The following is a 19,994-nucleotide window of genomic DNA, read 5'->3' as shown; positions in this document are numbered from 1 at the left end:
GGATTACAGGCATGTGCCACCACCACCTGGATATTCTGCTTTATTAATCACAAGGTGTTTAAAGAAAGAATAATGTCTTAAGTTCTTGAGTTTCTGACATCTCATATGATAAGCAAAGGGATAATGCTGACTAAATAAATAAAAAAATATTAAGAGCAAGTGTCTTCTAACAAAGACTGTAAAACAGCATTATTAGTTTTCCTTTGGAGCTTATCACAGAAGAAAAGTTCTTACCTTTTGGTTTTTAATTTGTTCCACTACAACCATCACAGAGGGGAAAAGGAGCTGGAACTGCAAAGTAGAAAAATTTAAGGGTATGAATCAAATACAGCATTAAAAAAAAATATCAACTCAAGAAACACTTCTGTTTCCAAGATAATACGGCAGTATCAAGATCCAGTTCCCTAAGGCAATCTGACATCAGGATTGGCTACAGATAGAAAAATGGAGGACAGAAGAAATTTTCTACTTTTGAGTCTGGTGCCACTGCCAATATTCATGTCAATGGGAGAATATTCACATTACATTAAGAAGTAATTAAATGTGAAACTCTTTGTTGTTTGGGTTTTTCTTTTAGCTGGCCCAGAGCTCACTGAAGCAAACTTGTACACCAGGTTAGCCCTTTCCTCCTGAGCAGAGATGACAGGTAGATGCCACGTATACCACACTCTTAAAGCAGTTCTCATCTAGCAATAAAACATGCAAAATATATTTTTTGGCTCTGATACCTTCAGGAAAAAAAACATTTACTATAGTTCCACAAATTGGGAGAGCAACAGACTCCAAAGCATTTTAGCATTCGGATGCATACCTGATCTAAAGAGTAATTGACATGTGATACGGAGAGATGTGGGTCAGCCAGGAACTGTAATAAAAGCACAGTCATCAGAATTCCACACAAAATAACTTGAATTAATTTGCTCTATATAAATTAGAAGACAATGTGACAATGAGCTCAATGTTCATTTTGAGCTCTGAAGAATTAATAGATTATAGATTTACTTTTTAGATAATAATCTAAAACTAAGGCTCTCACAAATCCACTCTGGAGTCACTTTGAATACTGTACCCTTCAGTCACACAGGAAATTGTTCACTCTTAACTACCTGACCTCATCAAAGGCCACTTCAGAGCAGGAATATGCTCTTCTCTACAATCCCCCGAAGATACTGTTTCCTATATTACCTCCTTCTCACCTCTTGTTCCAGGTCAAGCAGGGCTTGGCGATAAGGCTGCAAAACTGAATCCAGCCCCGTGCAGAAGGCCCTCAGGTAGATTCCATGGAGCCCGCCTTGGCCCTGCTGGGATGGATGGTGATCCTGCCAATAAACAAAGAGAAGTCAACTTTTCAGCTCAGACCCTGAACCTGAGGAAGACACTCTTTAATTAGCAGTACTTGTGTTTACTTAAATAATCCTGTATCAAAGCCGTGTTTTAGCAAGAGAAAATGGAAAAACAACTGAAGATAAGCATATGCTAAGGGGTGCAGTAAAGAAACGCCAACATGACTGGCCCCATGGTATGGAGAAGATTTTACTGTAGGGTTTGGTTCCCAGCATCTGTTGTGTGACAAGACTTTTCCTGAGGAGATGCAACACACACACACACACAGAGACACACACACACACACACACACACACACACACAACCTACTCACCCCGGATAGGGAGCCTATGACAGAACAAAGTACAGATACTACCGACATCTGACTTGGTTAACCAATCAGTTTCATGGGGTTATTGACAGAAATATGAGTGAGCTATTACTTACAGGAGGAGAAATGTCAAAGATAGCTATATCACCAAACCCCATACTACAATGGGTGACAAAAAGCTGAGAACCTGGAGCACCCTCTGCAGCCTTTAGGCAGCTTAACAGGTTGGACTGTTTTGTCCACGTAGCTCGGTTGATCTGAACCTCTTCTAGGCAGCTCAGCTGTTTCCTGCTTCTTTCTGGCTGCTTCAGAGGAAGGGGCCTAGTGAATTCGGCTTCAGGGACTTCCTGAAGCTATTCTGAGTTACCGACTTCCTGTCTTAAGGTGAGTCCTCCCATGGTAGCTCATAACTACGTTTAAATTGTATTCCTGGGGTACCAATACCTCCCGGCATGGGCAGGCTTAAGGCATGCACATGGTACACATATGTGCAGCAAGCAGAACTCATACACACGGAATAGGTTTTTTTTTGGTCTTGTTTTTTGAGACAGGGTTTCTGTGTGTACCTCTGGCTGTCTTGGAACTCATTCTGGACCAGGTGGGTCTCTAACTCACAAAGATTCACCTGCCTCTAGCTTCCAAGTGCTAGTATTTAAGGCATTTCCCACCACTGCTGACTAAAAGTAAATATTAAAAAAACAAAAACAAAATACAAAAACAAAAAGCCCAGTATCTTGTGAGTCTGAAAGCCAATCTGGGGGTTGTGAGACTCTCACTGAAGCATTATATACAATATGACTTGTCTTTCAGGAACTCTTCAAGTTGTGTGGCCGGTCCCTGCTGATTTCCAGGCAGCTGGGCTTGTCTGCAAGTGACTCTCAGTAGTCTTGATCACTTATTCTTTGGAGGGAGGGGTCTAGGGAATTTGGTCAGTTTCATATAAAACTTCTCATATAGTTTTATATGAGGAATCAATGGTTAAAGTTAGCTGGAGTCTATGAAGGATGCTCAGCCCCTCTTGCTAGGTAAAGATCTGGGTAACCAGGTTTGAGAGTGGAAGGCAAGAGTACAGAATTCAGCATCAGATGTGCTAAAGCAGCTTGGGGTCAGGGGTTAGAAAGCACAGAGTCGCCAGCCAGAAGATGCTAGTTGAAGGATCCTGACGTTCCTAAAGATAAATGTTTATAGCATGGACACAAGCAGACGGTTTACAACCAGTCCATTTTGTTCTGATCTTATGGTAGTACAGAAAACTGAAATGAGTCTTCATCTATCACAAAATGAAAAGAAAGGGTTTTGGTGTGGCTGTTATTTCACTTTTTTTTTTTAAAGCACTATTAGGACTTCCTTTAGAACTGGAGAAGTGGGAATTCTCATGTCATGTAATATAAAATCTGTGTACAACACATCAATAGGACAGAATTTTTGTTGTTCTTACCCAGGAATAAAGCAATGAGAAATCTTGCCTTCTCTTGAGCATTTCCAGTGATTGATAAACTCACATGTATTCCACAAATTCCTAATTCCTACTTTGAGTGAATTCACACCCTTGCCCTGTAGAAGCACATATCCAGAGAACAGCATCCCACCTGTTGCTGCACATGGCCTGTGTACTGTTCAATGAACTCCGTGAATCGAATGTAGTCTGTGCCAAGCCGGCAGAGTCGATTCAGGACACTAGTTTCACTGGGGTGAAGAAATGGGAAGTCCTGGGAAACCTGCAAGAAGAGGGACAGTCATAAAGAAAAGCTGATGCCAGCTAGTCGCCAGCCAGGTTCTGTGGGGCTTAAAATGCTTCACGTTCTTTCTTCCATTTCCTTTCCTAAAGTATCATGGTTTTACTTTAACGCTCCCTGTCACCAGGCTGGTAATTCTGGTAACAAAACAGTTAAACAAGGTAGAGTTCCTTATCCAGATGTGACTGCTTGTTCTTCAAATAGGTATCATATAGTAAAGAATTCCCATGCTAAGGGCTGGAAAGACGGCTCAATGTGTAATGATGCTTGCCACCTGACAACCTGAGTTTGAGTTCCAGGATAGTAGGAAATTCTTCCAAGTTGTCCCCTGACCTACCTACACATGGGCGGGGGGAGAAAGAGACAGAGACTCCCTTGGTTTGTATTCTCAAAGTATGTCTTGCTTGAAAGCTTAGGCAAGCTATGGTACCTCTCAATGTCTTAGTTTTCATATGTAAAGTGATAATTAAATCATATAAAGCACATGCGTTAATCACATAGAAAGTGCTCACTAGCCGGGCGGTGGTGGCGCACGCCTTTAATCCCAGCACTCGGGAGGCAGAGGCAGGCGGATCTCTGTGAGTTCGAGACCAGCCTGGTCTACAGAGCTAGTTCCAGGACAGGCTCCAAAGCCACAGAGAAACCCTGTCTCGAAAAACCAAAAAAAGAAAAAGAAAAAAAAAAGTGCTCACTACAGATATTTGTTTTTTATTACTAACAAGACATTTCTACACAGTTATCAAATGATATCTCTGAATACTTCTTGTTGGCAGTTTTAGAAAAGATCTAGGTTTAGGGCCAGTGAGAGGGCTCAGAGGATCAGGTATCTGCTACACAAACCTGAAGACCTAAATCAATCCCTGGAACCCACAGAATAGTAGAGGGAAAGAACTGATTCCCCAGTTGACCTCTACATACACTTTGGGACATGTATGCCCACCCTTGCATATCATGCACACATACACTAGTTAAAAGAAGAATTCCATGCTGGGTGGTGGTGGCGCATGCCTTTAACCCCAGCACAGGAGGCAGAGGCAGGCTGATCTCTGGGAGTTCGAGGCCAGCCTGATCTACAAGAACTAGTTCCAGGGCAGACTCCAAAGCTACAGAGAAACCCTGCCTCAAAACAAAACAACAGGGCTGAAGAGATGGCTCAGACGTTAAGAGCACACTGGCTGTTCTTCCAGAGGTCCTGAGTTCGATTCCCAGCACCCACATGATGGCTCACAGCCATCTGTAATAAGATCTGGTGCCCTCTTCTGGTGTGCAGGCATACATGCAGACAGAACACTGTATACATCTTAATTTCTAGAACTGAAGCAACTAGTCAGCAAATAGCTATCCAAGCTTCAGATTTATGCATTCACAAGCTGGAACAAGCAATACTTAAGTTACTCGGTTACTGAGAGCACCAGGCATCAGTAATGGAAGCAGAATATGCTAACAGTTCCGAGAGTGGAGCCAGACAAACCTCTGTTCAAGACTCCGCTAGACTAACAAATGTGACCCTGGGAGTTAGCGTTCTGCACTAGATGGCTGTACGCTGCCATGAGACAATGCACACTGCCCTATATTCAGTCTCCCGGTCCTAGTTAGGAGTCTATTGCTGTGACAAAAGAAAGTGTTTATAGTTCAGCTTACAGTCCTTCAGGAAGGGAAATCAGAGCAGAAACTGAAGCAGAGAGCATGGAGGAATGCTGCTTACTGGCCGGCTCCACCTGGCAAGCACAGCGGGCTTTCTCAACCGCCCCCGAGGCCACCTGCTGAGGGACTCCCACCTCCCCCAGCGCACTGGGCGTCTACAGCTGCCTTGGATAAAGAAAATGCAGCGCAGGCTTGCCCACAGGCCAACACGAAGGGCATTTTCTCAAGGCAGTTTCCCTCTTCTCAGATAACTCTAGCTTGTGTCAAGCTGGATGGATGGATGGAAAGAAGGATAGAAGGAAGGAAAGAGAAGAGAAGGAAAAGAGAAGACAGAGCGAACACATTCCTCTTGCACTTTTCTGAATACAGGAAAAGCTCTTTCTAGTTCTTCACCTGGTACGGAAACTTCCGAAGAAAGGAGGGAAACGCCATACTCTTACAAATTCATTTTTTCACCCAACACAACGTACTGTGTGTTTACAGCGCCTTGAGCTCTGTATGTGTTTCCACTATTTTCAAAACTCAGTTTGAAACAATGCAAGCTTGAATATACGGGGGCACCCTACTCCCTTTTTAATAATAAACCATCTTCTAATTCCAGATACACATTCAGGGATTCGGTTTAACAGTAAGTTTACATGCAGAAAAAAGGACAGTTCTACCACTCGTAGTGGTTCCCTTGCCAGGAGTCAGGGACCGCAGGGCCGGCTTCCCCGCCAAAGGCGGAGCTGTGTCAGGATGGCTCCGGTTTCTCACGACTCGCGGGCACGGTCAGCCGGCGTTCCCGGGGTCTGTGGCACCCGCTGCACTGCAGCGTCCCAGCCTCTCCCCCCCCCCCCCCCTCCGTACCTGCAGGCCACTCCGCTTCCAGGTGAAAATGGACCCTGGGTACCCACTCAGCGCCAAGAGCAGTTCGTGAATCATTTCTGGGGCGGCCTCGGAGTCCTGAGATTTACCGCCTTTTTCTCTCAGCGCCTCTGCGGGCGCCCACTCACACCCAGCCGAGCCGCTCGCTCGCCCAGACACCCCGCAGACCACCGCGCGCCCGCCGAGCAGTCACCGGGCTGCGCGCCGCGTCCCGGAAGTGCGCGCGGCTCGGGGGCGCCCACCCGCTCGCTCCCGCCACGGAGCGCGGCGGAGGAGCCGGAGGTGCCGTCGCGCATGCGTCTGGGGAGCCCGGGGTGGCTCGCTCGGACTTCCGGCTTGAGAGCCGTACTGGGGCTGCTGGCGAGCACGGCTGGTCTTAGCCCGACCGGAGTGGTTGAGGCCGGCCCAGGGAGAGGGATGCTAGTGAGCTGACAGGCAGGCTGAGAGAAGCGGCCAGGGCTGGGCCGGAGGGAGTGCTCGGGACGCCTCGGCAGGGTCTGTGGCATTTTGACCGACTGACCCGGCCAGAGGGCGGAAGACAAAGAGGCCGGAACCTGACAGCCGCCGCTGTGGGGCAGCGCTCGGAGCCCACGGGCTCGCAGCACTGGCCAGCCCCGGCTTCGTTCTCGGGAGACCCACTACTGCCTCCTCTCGGGCCGCCTCGCTTCACCAACTCCTGTGACCCTTCCCCAAGGCCACCTGAGTGTAGAAGCCCAAGTCAGCTTTCCCGAGCGTGAGCTTGCCCATCTGCCGCTCTCTTACTCTTGCTGAGTTCTTATTTCAGCAGGGAGGAGTAAACGAGAGACCCAATGTTCCGCACTTGACTTTGGTTCGGGCTGGAAATTCGTAGTTTGGCGTCCAAGGGGGCGGGGCGGACGCCTGGGGCTTCCGGGAGGACCGAGGAGGTTCGGGGAAGATTAGCCGCCCCCCCGCTGGACAGAGGCTTTTGTTGTCAGCCAAGTGTCGCCCTGCTACCGTCCGCCTGGGGTCCCGTGCAGTTCGAGTTGACTCTACAGCTCTGATCTAAGTCAAGTGCGCTACACGCGATCAGACTTAGGTGAGGTTAGAGTAAAGTAGACGGGCTTTTCTGTTCTCTGCCACTTCCGAGGAATGCCCTAGTCGGCACCCAGAACTACAGCTTTTGAAAGATCATTTTCGCCTGGCTCTTGATTTGCTGTCCTGAAATGGCACTACCTCCAAAGACCACTTGGAGCATACGGAAAGTCAGGCCGACTCTGGCAAGACTTTAAACATGTGGAGATATTCCTCTGATAGGAAGAAACTCCTTTTTACAGAGAGACTCGGCTGCAGCTGTTTCTGCGGGGACATGGGGAGATCGTGAACTAAGGCTGGAACCCAGAAGCAAAGAGGAAACTGTTCTCTGCGGCGAAGGATGGCCAAACCCACTCTGCGAGGAAACGGCACTAACTCTGAATGCTTAAGACAGCGCTTCAGGAGATTCCATTACCAGGAGGTGGCTGGGCCCCGCGAGGCCTTCTGCCAACTTTGGGAACTTTGCTGCCGGTGGCTGAGGCCAGAGGTGCGCACCAAGGAGCAGATTGTGGAACTGTTGGTGCTGGAGCAGTTCCTGACGGTGCTGCCTGGGGAAATCCAGAACTGGGTACAAAAGCAATGTCCGGAGAACGGAGAGGAGGCCGTGACGCTGGTGGAAGGCTTAGAGTCTGGGCGACCTGGGCATTCGGTGAGAAGAAGGGGGAATTCAGAAGTCTGTGGCTGGGAGGGCCAGTTAAAAGATCAGACGGGCGGAAAGAGGTTTGGTGATTTTTCTACTCTCGTCGGGAAGGGTTACTTCTTTAGGAGGGCTTGTCTGGAGATGCCAGCTGGGTATACTTCTGCCCACTCTATTACAGTGCATCTCTCACTTCGATTTTTGTTGTTGTCTTCTGTATTTTTAGACAGGATTTCTTTGTGTAACAGCCCTGGCTGTCCTAGAACTCACTCCGTATACCAGGCTGGCCTTGAACTCACAGAGATCTGCCTGCTTCTGCCTCCTGAGTGCTGGGAATAAAGGTGTACGTCACCATCGCCCAGCTCAGTTGGACTTCTTAATTTCTTTTTCCACTTTTCCTTTCTCTTTTCTTCTTCTTCTTCTTCTTCTTTTTTTTTTTTTTTTTGGTTTTTCGAGATAGGGTTTCTCTGTAGCTTTGGAACCTGTCCTGGAACTAGCTCATGTAGCCCAGGCTGGCCTCGAACTATAGAGATCCGCCTGCCTCTGCCTCCCAAGTGCTGGGATTTTTAAGGCGTGCGCCACCACTGCTCAGTTTAATTTCTTAATAGAGAAGAAATGTAAAGGTTTTTTTTCTTTCTTTTTTGTTTCCCCCAGCTGGTAATTGGGTTTCTATTTTCTTTCTGGAGTTCAAGCCACTGTAAACTAATGATAATGGAATAAACACTTCTTTGTCCTAATCGCCCCACCCCTACCTAACATTCTGTTCTTGCCTCAGAAGCATGGTCTCTTTGGGGATATTAAATAATCTCCCCGGGAATGGGGATTGTTTTCAGGTCACAGTCTCCTCGGAGAAGAGGACACCTCTGAAATCATCACAGGAGTTCTTAGGTGTTCTTCAGGAGTCAGTGGAACCCCAGCCCAGGGGTGTATCCAAGAGAAAGCGGGCAAGAGGCCCAGCCCCAGGACCACAGAAGCAGATGAACCTGGAGACTCTCAGAGCTTGCCAAAGGAGCGGTGAGGAGTGACTTGTGAGAAGACAGAGCCATTCTACACTGGGAAGCAGGGAGTGGGAAAGGGGTTCTGAAATAGTGGAAACTGTCGACTCTGTGGTTGTTGGGGCCTTTTGAATTAAGGTAGTTCAACCCTCTAGTACAGTGAGTATTCTTAGATTTCTTCCAGAGAACAGCCGCCTAGTTTTTAGTATAATTAGAATAATCTTATGCCTTGGTGATAGATGCTTATTTTCTAGATATATTCTTTCCTATACTCAAGATACCTTTCTTATAGTTGTTTCTCTTCTCCTCTAATTGTCTCCATTCTTTAGACCTAAGTTCTTACTCTCTGTGGAAGTTCTCTAAATACCTTAATTGTGGAGAATGAAATTACATCTGCATTATTCCTGGGAGGTCTGTTATGTAAAAACAGTAAGAATGTTACTTCCAAATTTGCAATGTCTTCTTCCAGTACAGCCCATATGTAACCAGGGGTTCCTGGGCTCTAGTGCCTTTGCACCCAGTCACTTCTACTTGATGTTTTAGAACTTGTTTTTCTTCTTTGTGCTTTTTTGAACTACATTTTGTGTTTATTATTTAAAACTTGTTGAAGTTGTTTTGAATTCTGATCTTATCATCCAAGATGACAGTAATAACATTCTTGGTTAGTGTGATAATGGTCTTTAGCCATCCATTGCAGATACCTCAGCCTCAACATAGGGACCTGCAGAATAATCAGATTTTAGTTTAAACACCTACCATGTGCTGCAGGGTACATGCAGTGCAGTAAGAAAGGTACCTGTTGGCCAGTAAGCTGACTCAGCTGATAATGGTCCTTGCTGCACAAGTCTGATGACCTGGGTAGAAGCAAGTCCATATAGTCCTTAACCTCCAGCGACTATAGCACATGCACCCCACATATATCATGCACACACAATGAAAGTTTTTAAAGTACCTGTTATCAAAGAGATAAGAACATAACAATGCACTTAACTGTCTGAAAACAGTGTTAAGGACTTGCTTAGTTGTTCTGTAAGGGATTGGCAGTGTAGCCTTGAGATGGGGCTGTAGGGAACACCTTCTGGGGGCATTGGCAAGGCGCTTCCCAAACGCTGGGTGAGCGTGGACAGGAGGAAGGGAGGCACGGGTGAATAAAAGTACCACACTCTGAAGAGAACAAGAATGGATGAACTTTCTAGATACCAAAGTTAAGGTTCAGCAGGACAGTGACCGCTGTGGCCTGCTGTGGGAGGATTAAGGGTCTGCACTTGGATGGAGGGGAGGAGGTGCTGAGGGAAACACTTAGAATTTGGTGACTGAGTGTGAAACAGAGTCAAGTTGAAGACAGGCTCACTGTCACCCCCAGCCTTTTGAAATCACTGAATCTAATTCTCAGGACTCACGTGAACAAAATAGGAGCCAGGAGTGACTAATGGAGATTTGCTACCACCTGTACACAAGCAGTGTGGAGGCCAGGGAGCAGCTTGGAATGGAAATACCTGCTCTAAACACACAGTAGAATAGTTTCTTCTCTTCTTGTTCTGCTCTAGAACAGAAATCAAATTCTTTTTCATCCTCTGAGGTTTTTTCAACTCATTGAACTTTGTGAAAGCATCTCCTTTATAATTTTTAGAGGCTGCGAATGTGGCTCAGTTGGTAGAGTGCAGTGTGCACAAGACCTTATTTGACCCCAGCGCTCCATCAAACTCAGCATGGTGTGCACACTTGTAACCCAGCACTTGGGCAGTGGCAGAAAGAGCAGAAGTTCATGAGCTATACAGGACCCCATTTCAAACAAAGATAGAATTCCTTCGATGAAAAAGGCAGGGCTGATTTGAAAGTTTTATTGTTGTTTTTATGATCAGTCCAAACTATGACACTTTGGTTTCTTCCCTGCAAACAGGATCAGTTCCTAAACCCGATGTGGTCTCCAGGTTGAATCAAGGAGAGCCATGGACCCCAGAGCTCAGCTCCAAGGAGAAAGATGTCCCAAAAGGCAACAGCACAGAAGACAAACAAGTCTATACTGATCCATTCCTATCCCAGAGAGAGAGAAGTAGCTGGGTGGAACAGGATCACTGGGGTTTTGATGATGAGAAGGTGGTGGGTGTGCACTGGGGCTACAGAGAGACGAGAACACTCCTTGCAATTCTCAGTCAGACTGAATTTTATGAAGCTCTACGAAACTGTCATAGGAACAGCCAAGTGTATGGAGCTGTAGCTGAGAAGCTGCGTGAGTATGGCTTCCTCCGAACCCTGGAACAGTGCCGGACCAAGTTCAAAGGTCTTCGGAAGAGATACAGGAAGGTCATGAGTGGTCATCCACCTAATACCTGCCCTTTCTTTGAAGAGATGGAAGCTCTGATGAGTGCCCAGGTCATTGCACTGCCCATTAATAGCCTGGAAGAGGCCGCTTCCCATTCTGGCCAGGCAGGCACGGAGACTGAGACCGAGGAGCCGGCACAGAGGGCCTGGAAGCCTGAGGATGGAGAAGAGGCTGTGGCTGAAGGGTCTGACAGTGATGACCTGGAGGCAGTCCCCCAGGACCGTGACAGCCCACCTGCATCTGTCCCCTTCCGAAGCCAGAGCGGTAAGAAGCTATTCTAGGGCTTTTGGGATTAGGTTTAAGGAACAGTGAAACCAGGCATTGTTACCTGCCAGCTTGGCCACTCTAATAGGGAGCAGAGATACTTCTCTTCGGTGAGCAAATAATGAGATAATAGTAAAGGAGAAATGTTTAAGTGCCTAAAATTGAACCTGGGGCCTTAAACACATACTAGGCAAACACTACACCACTGAGCTACATCTCAAACTTCAGACTTAGATTTTTCAAAGACATATACCCAAACAATCCAACTGTCTTCAAAGGGGTTAATTTTTTTATTAAAATACTTTTCCTGTTTATAAAGCAGATTCACTGAAAAAAATGATACTTTGTTGTTTTTATTACTTTTTTTAAAAAAAGGTTTGTTTATTTATTTATTTATTTATTATGTTTACAGTGTTCTGCCTACAGGCCAGAAGAGGGCACAAGATCTTATCATAGATGGTTTGAGCCACCATGTGGTTGCTGGGAATTGAACTCAGGACCTCTGAAAGAACAGCCAGTGCTCTTAACTGCTGAGCCATCTCTCCAGCCCCATTTCTATTACTTTTTAAACAGTGATTTAAAAATAATGTAGCTAAAACATGACTGAAACAAAAGCTTTTCATAATCTTTGTTCCTCTCATCTTTTCATGCCTCTCCACTTTTCCCCATATTTGGATCTTTTCTCTTCTCCTTACTCCCCGTAAGTAGAAAATAGTGGAAGGGGGTGTGTGGAACCTTCCCTGTCTCCATGGGTACCTCAGACAGGAGACTGTTCCTGCCTGAGGGCACTGAGACCTGCAGTGTAGCAGGTGCTCTTGCTTGCCTCGCCCTGCCCTCTGCAGTACTCCACCCAAGTACAGACTTGATAGAGTACAGACTGTAGGACCCTTCAGGTATTGTCTTGCTGGGGTTGCTTAATGGAGATAGTAACAGATGAAGATAGGCCAAGATAGGAATTTGGTAGCAGTATGATTCTGAAAGAGGCAGCTCCTTGGAGTTTTAAGTAAATCTTTTATTATTATTATTTAAATTTTTATTTTAAAAACTTGTTAATTTAAAAAAATGCGAAAATTAACCAGACTACTTTGAATATTGATTCTGAAGCTATGAAACTTTACATTGGACTTTACACTTTGACTATCAAATATTAAATCATTCTCTAGGAAGAAAATAGTTATGGAGAAAATTTACCAGAGAGGTTAGGGATGATGCATTGTGATTGACAGCAATTGTGGGTCTTTTTTTCCTGAGGAGTGATTTTTCTAGTTGGGACTAAAATTTCAGGAAGATTAGTAAATGGGAAGAGAAATGCACTCTGCACACACTTTAGTCTATGCTAACTGTTCTTGTTACTGACAAGATACCAGACAATGGCAGCTTAAGGAAGGAAGGATCTGCTTTGGCTCAGTTTGAGTATGTCCATCATGCTGGGGAGGACATGGTGGGGACAGCTGCTCCCAGTGTAGCAGTGGAGGAGGAAGTAGCTAGTGCTGCTTGCTCTATCTGTAGTCAGGAAACAAAAGAGTGATGCACGCTGGTGCTCAGTTTGCTTTTCGCTTTTCTACCTTTTAATTCAGCATGGGACCCCAGCCCACGGGATGGTGTCACCCATATTCAAGATAGGTCTTTCCTTAGCTAGCCCTTTCTGGAAACACCCCCACAGACATGCCCAGTAGATGAAGATTAACCATCACAGTGCATATGAGTGTTGCCTTAGTCATCTGGAAAAGGCTTGGTTTCTTCAAAGCCCCAGTGCACAGCTGCACCAGAGGAGAGATTTCAGCATCCCTTAACCTCGAGCTTTAGAGCCTCAGCTCTTCAGTCTCACTGAAGACTTTAAATGGCTAAATGTTCCTAATAAAGTTCTCTGAAATTGCTCAAGGATATAGAAACAATGCGTGGATAGGTTTGGGAAACATGAACCTTTTAAATCTAGGAACCTGAGCTTAGGTGGCCTCCTTCCCTCTCTCCTTTGCTTATAAACTGAACCCAAGGCCTCACGCATGCTTAGTACACTCTGAGCTAATGTCTCCAGCGTAAGTGGTTTTCCTTGAAGCAGGCAGTGAGACTGAAGAGCTAAGGCTCTAAGCTCTGGGTTAAGTGATGCTGAAAACTCTCTTCTGGTGCAGGTGTACACTGGGGCTATGAAGAAACCAAGACTTACCTTGCAATTCTTAGTGAGACTCAGTTCTACAAAGCCCTACAGAACTGTCACCGCAACAGCCAGTTATATGATGCAGTTGCTGAGAGATTATGGGAATATGGCTTCTTTAGGACCCCAGAGCAATGTCGGACCAAGTTTAAAAGCCTCAAAACCAGCTATCAGAAAGTCAGGAATGGCCAAGCACCAGAAACCTGTCCCTTCTTTGAAGAAATGGATGCTTTGGTGAGTGCCCGAGTTCCTGCCCTGCCTAGTGATGACCAGGAAAAAGAAACAGCTTCTTGCTACCTCCAGGGAATCAGTGAGGCTGAAGCTGAGAAGCAAGCCGAGGACACAGAGGAGGAAGATTCAGATGATGAAGATGATACTGAGATACCCCCAGGGGCTGTTACAACCCGTGCCCCAGTCTTATTCCAGAGCCCCAGTGGTAAGGTTCTTTTACTTTTTGAGACGGTTCATGTAGCCTAGATTGGCCTTGAGCTCACTGCAGAGCTAAGGATGCCCTTAAACTCCTGATCCTCCTGTCTCTACTTCCTAAGTGGTGGTATTACAGGTGTGTGCCTCCATGCCTGGCTAAGATTCTTTCAGTTCTGATGGTGTAAATAGCAAAAGGGAGGCTATAGAATTTAGGAGAAAAACCATGGGATGGAGAGATGAGCTCTATATCCAGCTTTCCTGAGCTCTTCTCTTTCTTCCCCATGTTTCTTTTATTTTTTATGGTTTTATTTAACTTTATTTTATGTGCATTGGTGTGAGGGTGTCAGATCCCCTGTAATTGGATCTTCAGACAGTTGTGAGCTGCCATGTGGGTGCTGGGAATTGAACCCAGGTCCTCTGGAAGAGCAGTCAGTGCTCTTAACCACTGGGCCATCTCTCCAACCCCTTCTTCCCCATGTTTCTTATCTATTAAAACAGCTCAGTGAAAAGCTGCAAATTATTAATGTGGCTTCCTTCAGCACACGACAGCATCACCTGCTTGCAAATTTTATAGATTTGCTATTACTTTCACGTGCTGCTAGGCTTCCAGTTTGCACGGCAGCTAATCGGAATGGGGACATTTCCCAAGTAGCATGTCACATATTCTGCAGAATGAAATTTATTTTTACAAATCATATCATACTATGTTTTTCTTCTAGTTTTAGCATGTCAGGGTAGGCTATGTAGAAGCCTGACAAGCCTTTTCTTCAGATACATTTATTTATTTATTTTGGATTTTCGAGACAGGGCTTTGCTGTAGCTTTGGAGCCGGTCCTGGCACTAGCTCTTGTAGACCAGGCTGGCCTCGAACTCAGAGATCCACCTGCCTCTGCCTCCCAGGTACTGGGATTAAAGGCGTGCACCACTTCCTGGCTCAGATACATTTTATCTTATGTTTATGTATGTGGACCTGAGTGGATGCACATGTAGCACGTGTACAGTGCCCTTCAAGGCCAGAGGAGTGTGTTGTGTCTATTGGAACTGGAGTTACAGGCAATTGTGATCTGCCCAGTGTAGGCACCAAACCCGGGTTCTCTGTAAGAGCACCACTGAGACGTGTCTGTCTCCAACCCCTTCAGAGAAATTTTTATCTGCAGGTTTCTGTGGGAATTAACTGAGATCTTAGCTGCTGTATAAGAAAAAAAAATTATTTCAATATGGTTTCCCTTATTGTAGGAACAAGAGTTCTAATTTTGGAGTCATGTATGACAATCTCCAATATTAGCCAAGTGATTTAGTGCAAGTTACTTACCCCCTAAATTTGCATATGTATAAAAATCTTGGGCTGGGCGTGTAGTTTAATGATAGAGTGCTTGCTTGAACATGCCCCAAACTCTGGGTTAATCACTCATTGAAAATGAAACGAAGGTTGATGTAACTGAGGTACTATATGAAGCACCCACCACAGTGCTAGGCACATAGTAGATATTCAATAAACATTAGTTTTCACTTTGTAAGACTTTTAGATCAGCATTCTGATGTTGCATTGAACATCAATATTTTACAAAAAAAAAGTTGACTTCTGAGTTTGGAAAATACTAAATAGCCCTCTTGGAGGTGCAGAATACACATTTTAAAGACTCTAAGATCTCAGTCAATCTAGCAAATCTCTTATTTTATGGATCAGTTTCCAAGTAAAAGCTTCTAGGGAATACATAGAATACATACAGACTTACACTCAGTATTCCAGGGAATTCAGGATCCAGAGTTAACACGAAAGTGTGAATAAGTGCAAATTCTCATAGCCTAGGCTTAAAGGCCGGCATTTTCTTTTTAGGATGTTAAAAAGTTTCCCACTTGGGCTCAATTACAATGTTTTTGCAACATTTAGGTTTTGGAGAGAATTTCTAGTGAAGCTTTTCTCTGTTGAGAGCCTTTATTTTTTGAACACTGCCACATGTTTTTTTCTTCCCTGTTGTTTTTTTGCTTTGCTTTTTCTTTTTTTTTTAATATTTATTTATTATGTATACAATATTCTGTCTGTATGCATGAAGGCCGGAAGAGGGCGCCAGACCTCTTTACAGATGGTTGTGAGCCACCATGTGGTTGCTGGGAATTGAACTCAGGACCTTTGGAAGAGCAGGCAATGCTCTTAACCACTGAGCCATCTCTCTAGCCCCCTGCTTTGCTTTTTCTAACAGAGATTGGAATGTGAGGGGGAGGGGACTCATCAAAACTATTTCTGGTTACAGAAATTTCCCAGGAAGTGTTCCTGGGCATTTCCTCCTAAGCCCTTTAATCACTGGCACAATATGACCCAGAGGTGGCAGAATGACAGTGTGGATAGTGTTTGTCTGTAAACACAGAAATTGCCCTCTTTAAAACCCAGTGACTTCTTGCTGTTCTGAGTTTCTTTACAGGTACTGGGTATTCAGAAAGACCAAGCAGCTCCAGTATAGATTATGTAGATGAAAGGCATGTGATAGGTCCTATAGGGAAGAAAAACACTGGAATCTTAATCTTAATATAGTAATTTTTGGACAGAAGCCTTACTACTCTATTATTATTATTGTTTGAGACAAGGTCTCACTATGTAGCCCTGGCTGGCCTGAAACTTGCTTTATAGGCCAGGCTGGCTTTAAACTCATAGAGATCTGTCTGTCTCATCCTCCCCAAGTACTAGTTAAAGGTGTACACTACCATACCCAAATTTAAAAATATTTTAAAATACTTCAAATAATTATGTCTGTCCATGTGTTGGCTATGCACATCTGACTGAGTGCAGGTGTCCAAGGCGACCAGAGGCATCAGCTCCCCTTAGAGCTGGAGTTACAGGTGATTGTGAGCCCACCTGGTACTGGTGCTGGGAACTACACTCACGTCCTCTACAAAAGGAGTGCCTGCCCTTGACTTCAGAACCGTCTCTAGTACTCCATGTGTTTACTTTTCTTTATTTACTTAGGGGCACATACACCATGGTACATGTTTTGAGATCAGAGGACAATTCATGGAGTTGGTTCTTGTTCCCCTATGTGGGTTCCAGGAATTGAACTCAGTTCATCAGGTTGAGCAGCCAGTACCTTTACCTGCTAAGCCATGTGCTCCCACCACACACCTTTCATAAATTCAAAATGTGGAACTTAGTGACCACTTATTTGTAATCATCTAATGTAATACTTGTTTCTCCCAGGTTTGCTTTGTTGTGGTACATTAAGGAAATGAATGACTTTTCGAATTGTGTTCTTGTATTAGGTTTTGAGGCTGGATTTGATAACGAACAGAATCTTAAACGAGATATTTCTGAGGAAGTACAGCTGCATAGGACATTACTTGCAAGGGCTGAAAGGAAAATTCCCTGTCACATGAATCAAGGTAAAGCTATTAAGAATGAGTGTTCATCAGAAAGCCAGCGGGAAAAGACTCAGAGAGAGAAGACAAGAAAACTGGCATTCCCAGAGAAGAGTACCAGTACAGTCCCGACTTATCAGAGACCAGGCTTGGGAGACAGGTCCTACAAATATCTCAGATATGACAAAAGATTTGACCCAAACTCCCATCTCATCTATCGGGTCTCCCATCAGGTAGAGAATCCATATAAATGTGCTGACTGTGGGAAAAGCTTCAGTCGAAGCGCACGCCTCATCAGACATCAGAGGATCCACACTGGAGAGAAACCTTATCAATGCGTGGACTGTGGGAAAGGTTTCCGTGACAGTTCCAATTTCATCACCCACCGGAGAATACACACAGGAGAAAAGCCGTACCAGTGTGGGGAATGTGGAAAACGCTTCAATCAGAGCTCAAGCCTTATAATTCACCAGAGAACCCACACAGGAGAAAAGCCGTACCAGTGTGGGGAATGTGGGAAAAGCTTCAATAACAGTTCTCATTTCAGTGCACATAGGAGGATACACACGGGAGAGAGGCCCCACGTGTGTCCTGACCGCAGTAAGAGTTTTAGCAAGAGTTCTGACTTACGTGCACATCGCAGGACCCACACAGGAGAGAAACCTTACGGGTGCCACGACTGTGGCAAGTGCTTCAGTAAGACCTCTGCCCTTAATAAACACCGAGAGATCCATACCCGAGAACAGCTGCTGTCACAGTCCATGTCTAAGTAAGCTCCCAAGGAAGGGCCTCAGCAAATGTATTGTTTGGAAGTCCTCTCCTCTGTGTGCCCAGCTGGCTTAGGAAGCACTCCTCAGGATCTTTGCCATTGTTTGTTCCTTATGCTTCCCAAATCTAGCCAAGCAAAATGTCTGGTTTTAAGATGAAAAGTAGATTTGGTCTGAAATGATACAGTACTAATGTCTTCCCTCTCGGTGCCTGTGTTGTTCCCCTCGAGAGGATATGGTGGTATATCCTGTGGATCTCATGTATGTCTTCCACTCACCCTGTGCACCTCAAACAGAAAACCCATCTCAGCAGTTTTTCAAAGAAGTTGTGAGACTACTCATTAGTTGGGCCATCTTGCTCACTTAAACCTGTGTATACTCTTCATTTATCTTTAAGGAAAGTCTTTTTTCTTTTTTTCCCAAGAATCTGGGCTGGGGATGTAGCTCAGTAGTAGAGCACTTAGTATGCACAGGGACCTGGGTCCAATCCTGAGTAACACACAGAGACAGACGGTAAGTTAGGGGGAAAATGTAAGCCTTCTATAAACACTGAATTTCTTAGTTTCTTCTAGATTCTACAAAGGGTAATATATATATATATATATATATATATATATATATATAGTATCTTCTTTGATTTTTCCCTTTTCTCTCCTTTCCTCCTCACCTTCATCTAAATTTCATCTTTCCCTTGTAGACTAAAAGCCAAAAGAGCAAACTAGATCGATATAGTCACACAAAAAGCAGTTAAAGCTATCAATAGGAGTCATCTATTTTTCCTACACTCCACATACATAATTATATATATACATACATATATATATTATATATTTATATTGAGCAGCCTGTGGGTGCTCAGTACTAATTGCAAGGAGCAGAACCCCTGCCATATCCCCATGTACAGGTAAAATATACTTACCCTAAATGACAGGGAGGATGGTGGAGCTACCAATCTGTACACACTCAGCTATACAAATGAAAGTATTTACTTGAACACAAAAGTAATTATGGGTTCAAAATTAGGTGGTATTGAATTAATTCCCACATATTCATAGACTTATGATAATCCCTGTACAAGTAAACAGTCCTTGCCCTTGTCTTTATACTGGAAAACAGATAATACATACAGAAAGCCTAAACATATAGTGGTAATATTTATTATTTTTTAAAGACAGGTTTCACTAGGTAGCATTGGCTGACCTGGAACTCATTGGCCTTGAACTCACAAAGATCTCACTGCCTCAGTCTTCAAAGTCCTAGGATTAAAGATATGCATCATCACGACAGGCTGCAACCATTTTAAAGAAATTTAGGAAGCTAAGTAGTGTTACTATACTAGACGTAAGTTTTAATATAGCTAGCTTGCTCTGAGAAAAATCTGGAAAGTATTTTTTCAGGAAACAGTAAGCATTCAAAGGAAGAAAAGTAACTAGATAAGTTATAGTGAGATAGACTTTTTAAAACTAGTTATAAAATCGGTGCTAGGTGGGTAAAAAGTGAGAAAACATTGAAGCACAGGATAAAAGGTATAAAGTTCACTAAAGAAGCAGGAAAAACCTAATGAATGTATGATAGGTGTACAGTAGGCTGAGAATCAACGGAGAAGGAGTGGTGGAAGGAGACCCTCAGATGCACTGTGCTAAGCTTACTGACAACGGGATGGCAGCTTGACTCAGGGAAAAATGAATTTTAGGAGATTAGCTCTTTTGAGAGAAATATCAGAAATTACCATCTATTGAAGATATTCGATGAGCAGGTTAGAAAAGATGGTCAAGACCTGGAATAACCAACTTTCACATTTTCACTCTTATTAGATACCCACGGCTAGATTAAGATCTGAGGTAGTAATGAGGAGAAAAGACTGTTCTAAAATTTATTAGGATGAGTAATTAATTAGGGTTCTGGTATTAAGAAATTCTAAACAGAGAACTAACATTAACAATTAAGGAGCTGGGTGGTGGTGGCACATACCTTTTATCCCAGCACTCAGGAGGCAGAGGCAGAGGCAGATAGATCTCTGTGAGTTTGAGGCCAGCCTGGTCTACAAGAGCTAGTTCTAGGATAGGCACAAAGCTATAAAACCCTGTCTCAGAAAACCAAAAAAAAAAAAAAAAAAAAAAAAAAGAGG

General features: G+C 44.5%; 3 protein-coding genes across 9 annotated transcripts in view; 1 reads left to right on the top strand and 2 right to left on the bottom strand.

The window, feature by feature from the left end:
• Tubgcp4 (tubulin gamma complex associated protein 4) overlaps positions 1-6,141 on the bottom strand; it is a 33,816-nt gene extending 27,675 nt beyond the window's left edge. For 2 of the 3 annotated variants that reach the window (XM_041678976.1, XM_041678977.1), the window contains exons 1-5: positions 5,884-6,139; positions 3,244-3,372; positions 1,197-1,319; positions 812-865; positions 235-291 (exon numbers count right to left, since the gene is read on the bottom strand). In XM_041678976.1, coding sequence (XP_041534910.1) covers positions 235-291; positions 812-865; positions 1,197-1,319; positions 3,244-3,372; positions 5,884-5,958 — 438 coding nt within the window. In that variant the 5' untranslated portion in view covers positions 5,959-6,139. Of the gene's footprint in view, positions 1-234; positions 292-811; positions 866-1,196; positions 1,320-3,243; positions 3,373-5,883 lie in introns of all 3 variants that reach the window. The other variant, XM_041678978.1, reaches the window with a different exon arrangement.
• A 98-nt stretch (positions 6,142-6,239) lies between these two features.
• Zscan29 (zinc finger and SCAN domain containing 29) lies at positions 6,240-19,927 on the top strand. 4 transcript variants are annotated; one of them, XM_041678971.1, is made up of 5 exons: positions 6,240-7,603; positions 8,425-8,605; positions 10,487-11,173; positions 13,303-13,761; positions 17,004-19,927. In XM_041678971.1, exons 1-5 carry the CDS (start codon positions 7,295-7,297, stop codon positions 17,870-17,872), a joined length of 2,505 nt encoding a protein of 834 aa, XP_041534905.1. In that variant the 5' UTR covers positions 6,240-7,294; the 3' UTR covers positions 17,873-19,927. The 4 variants fall into 4 exon arrangements, with proteins under 4 accessions (XP_041534905.1, XP_041534906.1, XP_041534904.1 ...); XM_041678970.1 differs by having other exon boundaries at positions 6,431-7,674; XM_041678972.1 differs by lacking the exon at positions 8,425-8,605 and having other exon boundaries at positions 6,241-7,603.
• The window catches only part of Adal (adenosine deaminase like), a 32,475-nt gene continuing 23,436 nt past the window's right edge, over positions 10,956-19,994 (bottom strand). The window contains exon 12 of one of the 2 annotated variants that reach the window (XR_005976674.1): positions 10,956-11,062. The gene's annotated coding sequence lies outside the window, so the exon portion shown is untranslated. Of the gene's footprint in view, positions 11,063-18,287; positions 18,356-19,994 lie in introns of those variants that run through there. The other variant, XR_005976673.1, reaches the window with a different exon arrangement.

Source organism: Microtus oregoni, unplaced genomic scaffold (genome assembly GCF_018167655.1).
Source record: "Microtus oregoni isolate MIOR12 unplaced genomic scaffold, Mior012 000031F_ref0000149, whole genome shotgun sequence".
NCBI lineage: Eukaryota > Metazoa > Chordata > Mammalia > Rodentia > Cricetidae > Microtus > Microtus oregoni.
This window is presented reverse-complemented; position numbering and strand designations above follow the sequence as displayed.